The 16,572-nt window shown below is 36.0% G+C and overlaps 1 protein-coding gene across 2 annotated transcripts; it reads right to left on the bottom strand.

Annotated features, from left to right (window-relative positions):
* Positions 1-284: 284 nt before the first annotated feature.
* LOC113706889 (lon protease homolog 2, peroxisomal) lies at positions 285-13,864 on the bottom strand. Of its 2 annotated transcripts, XM_027228935.2 has the most exons (17): positions 13,558-13,864; positions 12,642-12,754; positions 12,455-12,563; positions 12,175-12,344; positions 11,065-11,156; positions 9,866-10,045; positions 9,687-9,770; positions 8,727-8,854; positions 7,270-7,471; positions 6,972-7,178; positions 5,973-6,103; positions 5,475-5,688; positions 4,333-4,635; positions 3,714-3,908; positions 2,527-2,772; positions 1,558-1,659; positions 285-683 (listed from the first exon to the last, which is right to left on the bottom strand). In XM_027228935.2, the coding sequence occupies exons 1-17, from the start codon at positions 13,662-13,664 to the stop codon at positions 600-602; spliced, it is 2,667 nt and encodes an 888-aa protein (XP_027084736.1). In that variant the 5' UTR covers positions 13,665-13,864; the 3' UTR covers positions 285-599. The 2 variants fall into 2 exon arrangements, with proteins under 2 accessions (XP_027084736.1, XP_027084735.1); XM_027228934.2 differs by having other exon boundaries at positions 12,455-12,754; positions 13,558-13,812.
* Between the last annotated feature and the right edge of the window lie 2,708 nt (positions 13,865-16,572).

The following is a 16,572-nucleotide window of genomic DNA, read 5'->3' as shown; positions in this document are numbered from 1 at the left end:
CGAAGAAAAAGCTACGTTAATATTCCCCGCCCGCTCTTTGCAGAACTCAGCTCATTTTTTTGAAGGCCTGCTTCTTCCTTGCCTCTCACACCATTCCTACCGTCCATAACAGGCCAAAAGTAGTAAGTTTCGTCATCTCAACCAGGTTCAGAGAAATATAGATGCGTCGCCCATTGGTGCAATCGTATGTTCATATAAGAACCATCTGAGTCATGAGATTGTTCGAGAAACTTCACAGGAGAACTGACCATTCAAATTTTAAAAATCTACAGGAAGCACGTCTATTTTCATAATCAAGCATTTATTTTTTCACATTATGGGCTATACGATAAATGTGGGACTGAAAAGAGGAAGCTGTAGCTTACAACAACACACGCAGCTTGGCACGAGGAGAAGAATAATACACAGATTTTGATGGTGAATTTTACATGATACAGTTATAGTTAGGGTCGTGTAATTAATTAATCCTGTATGGAACATCCTCCATTAACCCCCTTCTCTTGTAGTACCAACAGAGATCTGCTGCATCTGAGGAGGGCAGGGCAAGTTAAACAGCCTGATAATTAGGTGATTGTTAAATATGCATGTTCCGCGTCCTGTCATAACTTTGAATGCTGTCTCCATGGGCACCCGCCTTCAAAAGCCTGTTCCAACACATCTTCCATTCGTCTGGCAAGTAGTATCTGTTCAATGAGTTACAATTAGATGGACCATGCAATCCAACCTTTAATTGCTTTGGTGGCCATAAAAAATATTCTTGGGACTTGACTGATTATACAGCCATGCAATAAGCTCCAAAATGAAAGTTACAGCATGCCAGAAATAGCATTACAAAATTTCAGCAGAGTTCTGATATAGCAGATACGGACAGAATTCAAAATATTCAGAACTTCTTTTTTGGAAGAGAAACAAAATCTCTTCTCGGTACCATGAATTTTTATTTGTTTAAAACATCTAGTTTATCTTGCTTACCTATGTATATGAATAGACCATTCTCTGATACTAAACCAAATACCAGGCATTTAAGCGGTGAATGATTGTTGTTCTTGAAATAAAACTGCATTTCCATCTTGCATACACAACAGTTAAAGCACATTTCCTGAGTGGCAAGTAACATATTATTCTATTTCATGTTTTCCTTTTTCCAGGATACAGCCACAGTGCATCACATAATTAACTAGTCTTGCGAATAAAGTAAAGCATGATCCAGGTTTATCTTACTAAGTTTCAAGTAATTCTTTTGTAGTCAAAGTAGAAGAACATGGCATTGGTACTACAAAAAAAAAATTTAAAAAGATATTAAAGAACAGAAGAAGAAAACTAAGAAAAGGCCATAACTTTTTTTCCCCAGTCAAAGATTAGAAACTGTGTGATTTTCCATGCACAACTTCAGAGAACGTAACTCCAGTGCTCCTTATCTTAATATCCAGTTGAAGTTTGAATGAAAACTTTAACCAATAAGACAGTACTTTCTCAAGGTTATTGACCAAATATTAATGGATGACCCAATATCTTTTACATTAATCAAGCAAATAGGTTATGTGAAGAACAATTTACCTCCAGACTGGAGAGCACATGAGATGGAACTTCCACCAAGTCCTTCAAGTTCCTCTCCGGCAGAATTACTCTTTTGATACCATATCGATGGGCCGCCAAAACCTGCACACACAACCTGGTTATTTTTAAGTAAAAGGTGCTACACCACTTTTTCAGCAATTCAATATCACATAATTGGCCCACACAGAATTCAGCGCATCAACACCAACAGCAAACCTGAAGGTCCTTCAATTACAGTAACCTGACAAAAGAGAAACCACTCGCTCAAAGTGTAGGTCCTTGTGCAAACAGAAACACCTCCCACCCAAGCGTCCCTCAAACAAGCTAAACAACCGTGGTGAGTTCAAATTGACCCAAAAACCTATAGCATAAAATTGGAATGTTGACCATACATTTCTAGTCAGCAACAATGAACTGGTTCTCTTCTAGAAACGGATTATATATTAAAAAATGCAACAGAATTAGGCAGTAGCAGCTGTGAGAAGCATATCCTCAATCTTTGTTTGCCAATTATGCAGCTATAATATAAAAGAGAAACAACTTTTCCCAATCAAATGAACCAAGTTTGTAAGGGCCACATAATTCTTCTTGCTGACTCATTATTTACTTCTATAAAAAACATGAAATCAACAGTAGAGGAAGCTCGTTTTTCTCCTTTGCTTATTCTATTCCTCCTTTCCTCTTTGTCATCTAGAAGTCCTAAATCTTTCTTTTCTTTTTGTCACAGTTATCTTTTTTCTTTTTTTTTTGTCCTCCTAGTTTTGGGTGACTGCTTGACCTTGTCTCTGTTTTTGCCTTTATATGTGTCAGAAATGGGCAAAGAAGGAATCCACCATCATCTATATTTTTCCTTTTTTTTATAGTGTAAGTGGGAGGGCTTGAATCTGGAACCTCTCACTTACAGTCCCTCCCCTGAACATCAATATTTTTCCTTCACAAATAATAAAATAAAATCAATCAGATGCACACCTTATCCTTGATGCCACCTACAGGTAAAACAAGACCCCGTAGCGTCATTTCTCCTGTCATAGCTGTATCTGCTCTTACTCTTCTCTGGCTGAAAAGAGAAACTAGAGAGGTTACAAGAGTGACACCAGCCGAGGGTCCATCCTTGGGTACAGCACCAGCAGGAAAATGGATATGAATATCTCGGCCCTCTAACAGATTACTTTCTTCAACTGTAGCCAGTTTAAGTTCTGTTGCTCTTGCTCGTACCTGTTAAATCACGGATGCTATGAATTCTATGAATGAAAACACAGCTTTAAAAAAATTTAATGAATTCCATGCTTTGCAACAGACTCTCCCGTTATTTGACACAACTGAAGTAATGCATTGCTTTTCAACACAATAAAAACTCACCACACACTGCACCAAGTCCATCATATGAATATATCTAAAAGAAAGTAACCAATGCATGTATACAAGGAACACATCTTCTATTCCAACCAGTCTTGCAATAAGACAGAATTACCTTTTTCAAGTAAGCCAGTATTTCCAACAAGAACACCACTACTTTCTATAAATTAAATATAACAAACTACCCAATTGGATCCTAATAGAAGTAAAAGCCAAACACTTCGTAACGATTAAATAGCAACCCTTCTGCTTCAGTTGCTAGTGTTTTTAGATTTTATTATCATCTTGAGACTGTCAAAACTGTCTAGTGACAAACTGTTGATTGAACACCCAAATATTAAGAAAATAGAAAACAACATCAGAGTATTCAAAGAATTTACCAAGAAAGATCCCTCAGTCCCATCTGTTCTAAGAATGCCATAAGCATTTTAAAGCACGTGAAGCATTTCACCTCTTAATCCCACCCATTCGATGCCAACAAGCATTTTTAGAAGATATGAAGCAGTGACAAACATCATATACAGGTCCCAGAAAAGAAATACTAGAACTTTCTCTAGAACACTTGTGCACATCAAAGCATCAGAAAACTTGGCATTAAAATCGTGATACATCCTTAACTTAAAGTAGTAACCATTTCAAAATAAGAATAAGAATAAGAATCATTTGTGTCCATTCCAAGAAAGGAGTACAAGGTCCTCCATTAACTTCTCTATGTAATGTAAACCTCATGACAAATATGAAGGTTTATTATTGTGCTGGTGTAGCCACTTGTATGACAAACAATGAGAAGGTAAACTCACCCATGTCATTGCAATCTGTGCAGATTCTTTAATCACATCCCCTAGTTGGCCGGTGAGGTGTAGATCACCTTTTCCCACCATTGCTGTTGCTTCAACAAACTGAACTTCACCACCAAATGCAGTCCAAACCAGCCCAACAGATACACCAGGGGTTGCAACTCGTTCTGCTGTCTCCCGATCATCATATCTAGCAGGCTGCATTAGGCACCCAACAGCAACAAAAAGTGCTCAAACTTTAATAGGCTCTGAGAAAAGTGTATACTAGTTATACTAGAGTGCTTAGGCTTCCTTTCATTGGATCCTGTGATTGAATATAGAATAAGCTACATTGAAATATTAATTTCTGCCTAAAACATTTGTGATCAAAGAAATTGCTTCCTACACAATCACTATACATGTCATTGGGAACAAATGATGAGGTATTCATAAGAATAGTTGTAAAAATGTGTAGACTGCTCATTCAATGGAGCACCAGGAATCTAACAATGCATAAGAAGTAGGATAGTTCTGGATAAGAAAGAGAGTTTGAATGACATTATAACCAAGTTTGGGCAATTGGAAAATAGCAACATATTTTTCCAAGACAACATTTAAGCTAACTCTTAAGGAGATGACTCACCCCTAACACTTTTTCCAGCATAGCTTCATCTACAATCAAAGGTGAGGAGGCCTTAAACGCGCTTGATATGTCATGATTGTTAACACTCATTGGAATAACTTCCATTTCTACTTCAGCCCCATCAGCAAGCCTGCTTTCTAACAGAGGTGAAGCAAGCCGCTGGACATCCTTGCTGAGTGGCATAGCTTCTTCTTGTTCTGCAACTTTGACAGCTGCAGCACGAGCTAAGGCAGCTAAGTTCCTCTCCAAATTCCGTACACCTGCTTCCCTAGTGTATCTTTGGATGACAAGCTTCACCATTTCCTGCCAAAGGAGAAAATATGAGGGCATACTATAATTAGCGTAATCTTCTCCAAGGACACCAACGAGATGGCATATTCAGGCGAAAATAACTCAAAGGCAAAAGTTATACCTCATCTAATGATTTCTGAAGGCTTGATGTATTGTATTACAGCTTTTTAGAATAAGATTGATGTTACTTAATTTTCAAATATATTACCAGAAGCAGCAAAAAAATAAAAAATCTTCCAGCATAACTTAGTAATTACATGCTCAATTTGCTTCTTTTATGCTCTTCCATTCAGAAACGATGACTATCAGAATTTGATCCAATCCCAACACTATGAGGAATGTCGGTCACAGTAATGATAACACTTCTACAGCATCTTTCAACAGATTAACAAGCATTTATGAAAATCTTCAACCATTTTCCCAGCCAGTAAAAGGGCTTTCACTGGAATTAAAAACAATACAGGGATTTAAATTTGGTAGATATTTGAAGTGTGGAAGCACAGGATCAGTTTACTCTCACTGCAACAGCCAGTAGAAATTCATTCAGATACCTAATGATGGAACTCTAGGAATTTCTGGATCAAGAACACTATCTGAGGTCAAAAATCAATTTAGCAGTCCTTCACAAGAAGAACAGGATAATAACTTAAACCGCATGAAAGAAAGATTTGCCATGTGTGACATTTCAACTTCTAGGCCACAATTGAGTATCACGCTTTGTCGGACACTTATTATTCAGTAAAGACAACAACAGAGCCAGCAAATGATAAAGAACTCCATAGACTAAAAAACCTACAAACGCATTAACTGAATATTAATCAAAGAAAGACTTCAGAAGTAGAGACAACAACCTCTGGAATTTGAAGAAAATCAGAACTAAGACCATGCTGATCTAGAACTCTTGGGATCAAATGCTGCATTGCAATTCTTAGCTTTTCTTCAGGTGTATATCCAGGCAGCTCAATGACTTCCATCCTGTCTAAAAGTGGTGGAGGAATAGGTTGAATCCTATTTGCAGTTGCCACAAAAATAACTTTTGATAGGTCATATGGGACATTTAAATAGCTAAAAGCTCAGTTAAGGAATTACTATATGATATGTACAATTTATAATGTTTGTCAAAGCTAAAGTAGTATTTCCATGTTCAGCAATTTCTTTCTTCTACAAGAACAAGAATTTGGGATGCTGCTTAATCAAATTCCCACCAACAAGGGAGTTGGGTCAATAAACAGGTAAACTGTGTTGTTTAGATTACTGACAAGCAGGATGCTAATAATAAGGAACAGAATGTTTATACTCTTGGTGATCTGCATAGAAAAAAATTGAAATGACAAAAAAAATTAGGATACTGATCGTTGAATGTTTTGTTCTGTTCAGGATCCAAAACCTCTAGTAATGCTGAAGCAGGATCTCCCCGTATATCCGAACCCGTTTTATCAATCTCATCCAGCAGCATAACTGGGTTGCAAACAGATACTCTCTAGAAGTCAAGACAGAAAAGAGCACTTTAATTTTCCACTGAGAGAAAATATCTTGCCATAAAGCTCAAAGGCCATCATTAGGAAGATATTGTGATATAAAAAAACATTGAAAAAGACCAAGGATATGACAAATAGAAGAATTCAATGTTAGCAAATTCCCAACAAATCACGCTTTGGGTGTAAAATATAATAGTCCGCCAAGTATAGACAGAAACGTTTACATGCGTGTCCCTTCCAACATTTAAATCAATTATTAATAATTTGGCCTGCCTGCAGCATGTTCTCAAATTCAATGATCCCATTTGAATAAAGAACTAGATGGTAGAAAGGTTTCATCCTAGCCAATCAGCCTAGCATGAGCTGGTCCAAATTATGTCAACAGGCATCATAATTAGCCATGCACGTGTGTATATGCACACACAACGTGGACGTATGTTCCATGTGACTACTTGCCATCTAACAAATCCATCAACAACTAGGACTTCTAATCTAACATATCTGTCAACAACTAGCTGCAATTTCCAAAAATGGAAAATAAGTATTTAGCATTTACCCATGATATCGAAACTTAATATAGTTCAACACATCAAGCAGCAGAGTAACATTGAGTTTGTTTGGATAGGAGATTATTTGAAATAATTACTGTAGCACCTTTTGTGATGTGATGTATGTGAGATAAAAAAGGTTGTTGAAAATTGTGTGTATGATGTAAGCAAAACAAAATCTGAATTTTTTTTTTTTTTTGGAATTCTTGATACCCAAACAAACCCGTTGAGAACTTGAAGCATAGATCCTAAAAGATCCAAGAAGCAAACTTTTAGTTATTGTAAACTTTGCACCAAATTTAATCATTATATTAAACCTAACCTTTATTCCATCAATAAGTCGCCCTGGCATGCTTCCAATATATGTCCTCCTATGCCCTCTAATATCAGCTTCATCTTTAACACCACCAAGAGATATGCGTACAAATTTTCTGCCCAAAGCAGCAGCAATTGATGAAGCCAATGATGTCTTCCCAACACCTGGAGGACCAACAAAGCATAACACAGGGCCTCTTGCATCAGGTTTAAGCTGCACCAAATTTTCAACTCCAAATTATACTACATTCAATGACAAGAAGATTGAAACAAATTCGAAACAATATGTATTTCAGATTACCTACCTTGCGAACAGCCAGGTACTCAATTATCCGTTGCTTGACCTTAACTAAACCATAGTGGTCACTATCAAGACGCTCTCTTGCAGCCTTTAGGTCTAACTCACGTTCCTCACTTGCTTTCTGCCATGGAAGGTCAGCAAGAAGCTCAAGATATACACGAGCGCTATTATATCCAGGTTGTTGAGGCTGCATCTTTTTGAGTCTCCTGAAATAGTAAAAGGTTTGATGTAGAGTCAAACAAGTGTTCTTCATTACAGTTTCGAAACAAAAATTAAGGGTCATTATGCGACTTTGAACAAAGTGCTGGATGGAGGGGATTGTAGTACCCACCAAATGATTGTAACAATCAACGTAATTGAATGCATGATGTTGAACAACGAGCATTAGACTGTAAAATCAGCTACCCCCCAGCAAGGAAAGAATATAATTGTTCAGAGTTACTGCCAACCAAAAATTCCAAATCACAAGAAAATGCCAAATTCATGAAGGCTCTAAAGTAGTTTCTGAACTCTGAGTTTCTAATTGTGCATCAAATAAGATTTATTTGCCACAGTATGCCATCTGAAGAAGAAAATCAACAAATCTAAAGTCTTGGAAAATAGAACATAAATGTCGGCAGTTAATTTCCTTAACTTTTTCCATGTCAGCATATACTTTATTTTTTCCTCATTTTCATCATTAAAAGCAAGGATTCATCCAATGAGGACCAGCATGGAGGTGAAAACTTTTCAAGTAAGACTTAAATGCAAGACCTGTCAACAACTGTGCAAGATAAAAGATCAATAGTCTTCCTCAAGAAACTCAACAAAAGCCTTATGCCATGCTGTGAGGCCAGCTTCTTCCAGACGCTCTCCGTATGTAATTTAAATGAGTAAACTAACTCTTTCTGGTAACATATTTCCAAGAGTCCCCAATACATGTCAAACGAAATTTCCAGCCACAAATGAAATTAACACATTAAGTCACAATTCCTTGTCAACAACACTAACAACAATAATCATGGGTCCATTCCATTCGCCTGTTGTTTATAATAAAAAATTTAAAAAAAAATTTGTTTTTCTAAAAAGACACTTTTATAGTAACTCTAGTGGAAACATTCGGAAAACACCCAAAAAAACCACAAAATACGCAAAACCAAACAATAACACATTAATCCACACACATCAGCGCCCCTTGCCCTCTTCCACCACTGCCCCCACCACCTGCCCACCCTTCCACCCCCAAGCAGTACCTCCCTTCCCTCCCCTCTCTTTTCTCCACCTTAACCCCCCCCCCCCCTTCCCCCAAAAAAAAAAAACCAACCAATTCCCCTTCCCTCCCAATAACAAAGTCTTGACTTTCAAAAAAATAAATGAAAGAAGAAATAAAATAGGCGTAAAGAACTCTTGAGTCGCAACCTTAATTTCATCATCAGAAAGTCCATGAATCAAACTCAGTGTACTATTTCAATTGGGTCATACCTCAATTCCCTCTGAGCATGCTTCCAGATATGTGCAGGCATTCCTGCATTTTGCATTTTCCTTTCTAAAGCTGCCAAATCATCCTCATCATCATCATTATCACCAAGTTCCTCCTTTATAGCCCGCATCTAGATTACATTCAAGAACATGCCAAGGATCAAAAACCGTATTAACTGATGTAGGAGAATAAGATATTTCTTTAGGAGCCAGAAACCAGATATCTGATGACATGCACAATAGTAAATGCTTTATGCTAAAAAATGATTTTTCTTAAACATTGTGAGGGCAGAGAAATCAATACAATCGACTTATTATGACAGTCAATGCCATACAACAGTATCAAAAAGAATTTTGAAATGTAAACATATAAGTGCATCAAGTCCTACAAGCTGAACTTGATCGGCAAAGCCAAAATGCTTAAATCAAGAAGCAAAATCTATAGATGCATTCACTTGCAAATATATACATTGGAAACACTAGTTAAATTCCATAGAGAGGAGTATTTATTTGTATCACAAAATTAGCCAATCATCACCAGACAATTAATAGAGAAAAAGTTAAAAGCAAAATACAGGCACTGAGAGCACATGATTTCCACTCGACAACATCTAGTTTCACATTCTAAAACATCTACTAATTACAGGGGGCCCCAAAAGTAACTGATCTGGACTAAAGCCAATCATATTCATACTTTGGAGCCACATGAAAAACTTTCTACGGGTGGTGGAAAGTCATTCAAGTTTCAGCATGTCCAATCCAAGTATATTAGTTTCTTGGAGCACATTCACAATAAAACTTTCCATACATATCCAAGTTATTGTGGAGAAACCACTACCATGAGATAAGCTAACAATTCTGCTCCCACAGCAGTTCTCTCAACTCCAATTACCCTACTAGATACTCATAAGTGCACATTTATTATTTTAACAGTATTTCTCTAAATACTTTCAAAAGACAAACCTGCTGACGAAGAAGAAATTCTTTCTGTGACTTTGACAACTGTCCCTCAACCTTTTGTGTAATCTTCTCTGCCACACGAATTGACTGTACAAAATAAGATGAATAAAAGGAGAACATGACCGATCACAAGCTCAGGGAAGAGAAAATCAAACAAAAAATGTCAACTAGTAGCTAAATACCTGTAGATGCCTGTCCACCAACTCAGTAGCTTTAGATATCCTCACTTTCACATCCACTGAATCCAACATGGACAGCTGCTCCTCGAAGCTAATCTCAAAGCTAGCAACAAAAATATCTGCTAGTTTGTGCACCGGAACAGTCTCCAAAAGAACTTTCGTACGACCGCCAGTTTTTTGTTTCTACAAACAGGAATGGGACCGAAACTTAGGTATGACAAGTAGCCAATACTTTCTGTAATGTTTAAGGTGTTGTTCCTATGAAAGAAAATCTGAAGAGAGGAAGGGGAAGCATTCACAAACTCAGACTGGAGGTAGATACGATCATTGAGGAACGACAAAAATATAAGGAAATTGAAGAAAGAAAAGCTACCATGAGAAAGAGTTCAAGGCAAAATAACAGGAAGTAACCAAAGAGCGAAACTTTCACAGAAATAACAGTAGACACATTAGTTTTTTCATTAACAAACTTTATCAACAAAAGTTCAATGACTAAAACATCTGTTAATATTAGTTATTCAGAAAAGCAGCTGCAGTAGTCATGGTGGTTTCCAATTTTCACATCAGAAAGGGAAAAAAAAAATCTCTAGAGAAAAATACACATTTTTTTTTTAGTGGATACAAGAGACTTTCAGCAACTTCAGTAACCAATCTCATTTTGGTGAAGCACAAATTTTAAATGTCAAATGGCTGAATAGCAAACAATAAGTGGACTTCCCAAGATTGCATGATGGGACTGATGATTAAGGCTGGTGCCTATTGTTGCAAAGCAAGCGGGGAAGTTCAGATAAGTTGGGAAACAGCAATGGTAAAGAAATATACTTCGGAAACTAGGAAATTGCTCTGCCCAATCTAAAGGTAGTATAAGGTAAACAGTCACATGCACAAACACACAGAACGAATTTTACGTGTACTTTTTCTTCAACCTTTCTTGTTGGGGAAGTCTAGTTAAAGTAGAAAACTTTTGTTCTTCAATCCCACCTCAAGTTGGCTGCTCTGTATCACAAGCAGGGAATAGGCAAAGGATACAGAGCCCTTAAAAAAAGACATATTCTTTCCTATTTATAATATTTCTTTCAGAAAGAAAGCAAAAATTCAAGAACATTTTATAACATACCAACATTAATACCTTCATTAAGTCAACCTTCAAGCACAACAGCAGCAAAAAATAAGGATAAAGAAAATAAAGGACTTAAAGTTACCTGCTCAAGAACAGAAATTAGCTCCATGGCCGTGGCTTTAAATTGACGAGTCAAAGATATGAAATCTGGATCTTGCTCCACTTGTTCCATCTCTAATAAAGAATATTTAAGACTGGCAGCTTAGCATCTCATAGTTTGCATAACTCTATATCCTAAATAGATGTCAATCGCTACAGCCGAATGCAACATGTAAATGACCCCAGGACAGATTAACATGCTCACACGCGCCAGGTGACTTTTGCATCCGCTAACCCACTGGGAGAGGGGAAACAACATAAGCAATGTGTAACAACCCGAACTCTGAGAAGGTTATCTCGTGTTTGTATTTCATATAAAAACTAATTCCCCAGTGACATGAAATTCAACATAGTTCAGCCCAGTGTGCCTTTTGTTTAGCAACCCTGGACTCCTCAAATCAAAAGAAGGCAGGTTAAGCACCTGCTAGAAAATAAGAAATTGATCATTCCTTTCAAAGGTGCAGTTTTCACAGGAAGGGCTACTGAAGATTGGTGTTGTAATATGAATTCATGAAGTAATGTTCATCACTGGGTAGTCAAAAGAGTTATCTTCTGAGCGTCCTGAGTCCTATTAGTCAGTGAAGCTGTTATTTCGTCCCAATATTGCACTGGATGGAAATTGTGGGGATGTAGCTAATGCAAACAAGCAATCATAGAGGTAGATGAAGACTGTGCCAGAATGGGGCATCATTTAATGATGTTAGGAGGAAATTATGGCTGTTTAGAAGTTAAGATTGAAGTGGGTGGTGAGAACTTAGATTATTCCAGAGATAGTTGTATGAGTGGATGTTCCTCCACCTTTTGTCATGCCAAACATGTTCACAGAATCTTTTGATACACATTAATAATTTCATTGTGTTTCTACAAAAATTAAAAAAAAAAATCAAGGAAAGAACTATTCTGGGTCAAAAAGAATGTACACGCCTAGAGACATATAACAACAGGAACTGCTCATCAAAGAAAGTAACATATCAGCACTCAAGTATACAGTAACATCCAGCAACAATCTTCTGATGGGAGCCTTAATTGCCAGATTGTACTATATAGCTTATCGTAATTTCTAGCAAAAAAGCAAACGGATCAAATGTCTTACCAGTCTTCGTCATATCGAGAGAAGTAATCCGAGCAGTGTAATATGTCCCTCTTGTACTCAGCTCCTGCACATTGAATCTGCAAAGGCCTTCAAGCACAACTATGTAGGTGACCCTCCCGCTCGGCTTCTCCACTCCTCTTGATAGATGTAAAGCTCGAGCTGCAACTCCCCTATGTGAATAAGATAAATCAACGGCAGAATCAACACAGAGCTTATCAAAGTTGATCTTCCTATGACATAAATTTGTCTCATCAAAGGAACACCTTCCAAACAACCATACCTATTATGCCAATGAATAACTTCCTGTGCATTTTTGCTTTCATGTTTGTGAGCATCTGATACTCCTACTTGACTTTTTGAGTTTCGCTCCACAGAGTCAGTTCCCAAGCCTGCAATACTAGAGATCATTTCACAATATTCAAAAACAAAAACAGACAAAATGCAATCTTCAGAGCATTGATGATCACCTTGAGATAATGAAGGGGCCACAGTTGCAGTCTCTGCAGAATCCCTAACAGGGAGAATCCCAATCAAACCCTTCTCTTCCCTTTGCCATAACTCTTGCTCAACCAACTTCACACTACACATGGAAAAAAAAAACTCACACAGTTATCATTCCAAGGTGAACAAAGATGATAAAAGAGTCTCATTGGCATCATTAGAAAGCAATATTAACCCTGTTTCATAAAAAGATCAGTTCACAGAGCAGTAACAATGAGACGACCAAGCTACTTGTCACAGAGTCTGAAGCAAAGGATCCCATTTCGTTGCTTAATAGTTAATCCTACATCAACCCACAAAAGTTGGGAGTCACAGCAATAACCTCAAACCTATTCATTGTTTATCGGAAACCATTTTTTGAAGTACAACTCAACCTTTAAGACCCTTCGTTCCTCCACCAACATATAGTACATCATATAATGGAACAAAGAGAGTATCTTTGGCACAAAACCGCTAACTTTTCTTTTTTCTCATTTTTATTATTGCTGTTCAACTGAATTTCGAATCAGTAGCAGAAGAATATACAACCCAACTCGATTTCAAAAAAGAATAAATGTATACAACCAAAAGCCATTCAAGTGTAAGGGAAAAACTAAAACTAAAACTATAGCGCTCAAATCTACAGGTCACAGATAAAAATTTGATATTTTTCCGTTTGAAAATGCAGTAATAAAAAATTTTTAAATGTAAAAAAAATGAAAATTTAAGCACTTGCGAAGATTTTGAAGCTAGCTGAAACTCGTACTAATCATACAGAATAAAATTCATATATTAAAACAAGAACAACACTGAATTCCATAAAACCTCGAACAATTATAACAGCATAATAAACATAATCACAATAAGAATATCAAAATTGCAAAAACGAAATTGGTGAAAAACCTGCTGGGTGAAGTGCAGCGAATCCGAATAATAGCACCAGGCAATAACACCTTGTTCCTGAAGGGCAGAATCGCCAATCGACTCGGCAGCTCCACCGATTCCGCCATCTTTCTTCTATAGTGAAAAGAAATATGCGTGTCTGTGTTTTTGCTGCTTGTCTGCGTGAGAGAGAAGAAGAAATAAGGAGGGAGAGGTGCAGGTTTTTCAGTCAGAACTCAGAAGAAGCAATTAAACGGCGACGCCTCGTGCTTTTGGTGTTTTGTTTAATTACTTTTTTTTAAAATTTTTCTCGCTCCTCATGATAAATGTTTTACTAGTCGATTATTGGAGTGGGAGCACGGCCACTTTGTAATGTTATGAGTTGTAATCCTATTAGGATGACTTTTGTTGCAAACTAGGACCTATATTTTCCCTTATTGCTACTAATGGCCGGACTCTGAATGCTACAAATGTGCCATTTGCCTTGGGTGAATTTTTCAATCCTAAATAAACTTTCAATGGACATTCCATCCTAGTGTATAGAATTCGAAGTTGAATTTCTAATTTGATTTATTTTGCTAATTACTTGAAAATTATTTATTGTTGTTGTTGGTTGACGTTTTCATTTTCAATGGAGCCATTTTTTTTTTAAGAAAAGCTAAAAGAATAGGAATTGTATATAAATTGAAAGATGGAAATATTTTCCAATTAATTCTGTGTAAATATGTGATTTGCATGTCTGAGTGATGTTTATGGCTTTCCAAGCAACAAAGAATCTCTCAAACACGGTATTCACTAAAATGTCTTTATTCATATAATATATGTGAAAAAAAAAAAGTTGACAACCATGATCACAGAATAATTAATAAATTTCAAATAATGCTTTTTTAAGGAAACGTGTATTTAGTTTGCAATACTTTATATGCACATTATTATTTTAGTGTGCATTTATATTAACTTTTAACTATTAAAAGTTAGTTTAATGTTTGTGTTTGGATTGTACCTTATTTACCTACACTGATTTCTTTGTATCATTAACAAATTTTTCAATCATTTTTTTATTTCACATACATCACATTAAAAAAGTATTAGGGTATTTTTTTAAAAAATTATCCCGAATAATCTCCTATCCAAACACATTTGTCCCAATCAACTAATTAAGAGGAACTAAAACCTCAAAAGATATTTATATCACCATTAAACTTTTGAGAATAATCATGGAACAAAGATCTAGCGATTAAAAAGTATTTATAATATCTTCAAAATTATACATAATTATAAGGTGAAAGTTATGAAATCAAAATTGTAGTTGACGTTTTTGTGGTGTTAGTATAAAACATAGTGGATTTAAGTGAAGATGTCAAAAAGGCAAGGCGGTTTAGTATGAAAAAACCTGCAGCAATCATTAAAAGAGTTCCCTGTTCAAAAGTTTGGCCATCCACGAAATTCTGAGCCGTTGGATCGGCAGATAATGGGAAGATAACGTCATCCACCCTATAGATGTGCTGCGTCAGCAGCGAGGCTCGGCAGCCAAAACCGGCACGTCGGTAATGTGGGGACCACGTGAGTTGAAGTGCCAGGTGGCTAATTAGTTGATAATGGATAAAGGCAAATCAGAGGTCCACCCTGGATTGATTGTATTGGAAAGTCAAGTCATCGAGTGGTTAATGCCCACTACACGTTTCAATTGTGGTGGGCCGCCTAAACACCATGCATCATAGGATGATTTTTTTATATTGGATGATGGCAAATGTTTATCTTTCTTTTGCTCCTTAGGAATAATTTTTGGCATACATGATAAGGAAAGAATGTTGTGTGTCTGGATTGGCCATTATTTACAGAAAAAAAATTACTCACGTCGTAAACATATTTTTTAATTATTTTATCTTTTAAAATATTTTTTCATCTCATATATATCACATCACAAAAAAATATACAATAAATATTTAAAAAATTTCCTTTGTAAGACTATTATTGTTACTTCAAAGAGAAGTTTTGCACCTGCTAGATGAATAGACCTCTTCTTTGGAATAATCTTTTTGCGGTTTTTGATTAAAATAAGGGATAAATCTTATATGCATTAATAGTGCATACACCATCAAGATTGAATTTATGACGCATATTTAAATTTTGAATTTCAAGTTTAAATTTAAATTAGCTGTTATTTATCAAAAGCTAATCGTGTATAGCTGTCAGTATATAAAAGACAGAAAAAAAAAGGGTTAAAATTAGTTTATAGTTAACCGTTTGAATCATGTTATCTCCATTATATGTGTAGTTTTTTTTTTTTTTTTTTTTTTTGCATAACAAGGGGGAATTGCATCCACACTGTCTTCAAGTGTCAAAACAACTATTATAGCCAATGTAAATATCTTCCATTGCATGATTGCACATTGGAAAATAAACGTCCGGACAAAAAAACACGTGAATCAATAACAATTTTATTTCGCTGTCCTATGTAGACGCTTTTTAAAAAAAAATAAATAATCCTATGCAGACGACTTTGAATAAGGAAATGACAAGTCAATGCGCAGAAATAGATGCAAACTTTGCTAAATCTCCAAACAATTAATAAATGAGTCGGTCGCTGGAGTAAACGATTATGGCAATTGCAAGAATGTTGAGATGTCTTTTTCTGTTAACGTAGGGGCTCCAACAAACATCTTATATCATATTTTAGTAGTGTTGGTAGACTTTTGGAATATCGTGTCATAGAGGTTATAAATTGACTCACTTGACTTGAGCTGCTGAGAATGTGGCCAATTTGGATTAGAAATTGCCTTCTTTGGAATGTGACATTTCGTGAGTCTTTTTTTTTTTTGTTTAAAAAAAATTATAAAATACTATAATATTTTTTTGAAAATATAATGTGTCCAAGGTAAAAAAATAATAATTACAAATTATATTAAGAAATATTTTTACGAAAATCTAATTTTTTTTATAGAAAATACAAAACAAACGAGGTTTTAGTTTCGAGAGATCGAATCCAACTGCTCTCTTTCTTTGGATTCCAATTTCCGTTTTATTTGATTACCC

This window comes from Coffea arabica, chromosome 8c (genome assembly GCF_036785885.1).
Source record: "Coffea arabica cultivar ET-39 chromosome 8c, Coffea Arabica ET-39 HiFi, whole genome shotgun sequence".
NCBI classification, from domain to species: domain Eukaryota; kingdom Viridiplantae; phylum Streptophyta; class Magnoliopsida; order Gentianales; family Rubiaceae; genus Coffea; species Coffea arabica.
The sequence above is the reverse complement of the archived record's forward strand: the minus strand, read 5'-3'. Positions and strand labels throughout refer to the sequence as shown.

What these genes read in the sequence shown, in the direction of transcription:
- LOC113706889 (XM_027228934.2), bottom strand. Translation starts at nt 13,664, where the DNA reads ATGGCGGAATCGGTGGAGCTGCCGAGTCGATTGGCGATTCTGCCCTTC. An exon ending in AGTACCTGGCTGTTCGCAAG is followed by an intron (nt 7,179 to 7,269) that starts GTAGGTAATCTG and finishes AATTTGGTGCAG; the next exon opens with CTTAAACCTGATGCAAGAGG. An exon ending in CACAGATTGCAATGACATGG is followed by an intron (nt 2,773 to 3,713) that starts GTGAGTTTACCT and finishes GTGATTTAACAG; the next exon opens with GTACGAGCAAGAGCAACAGA.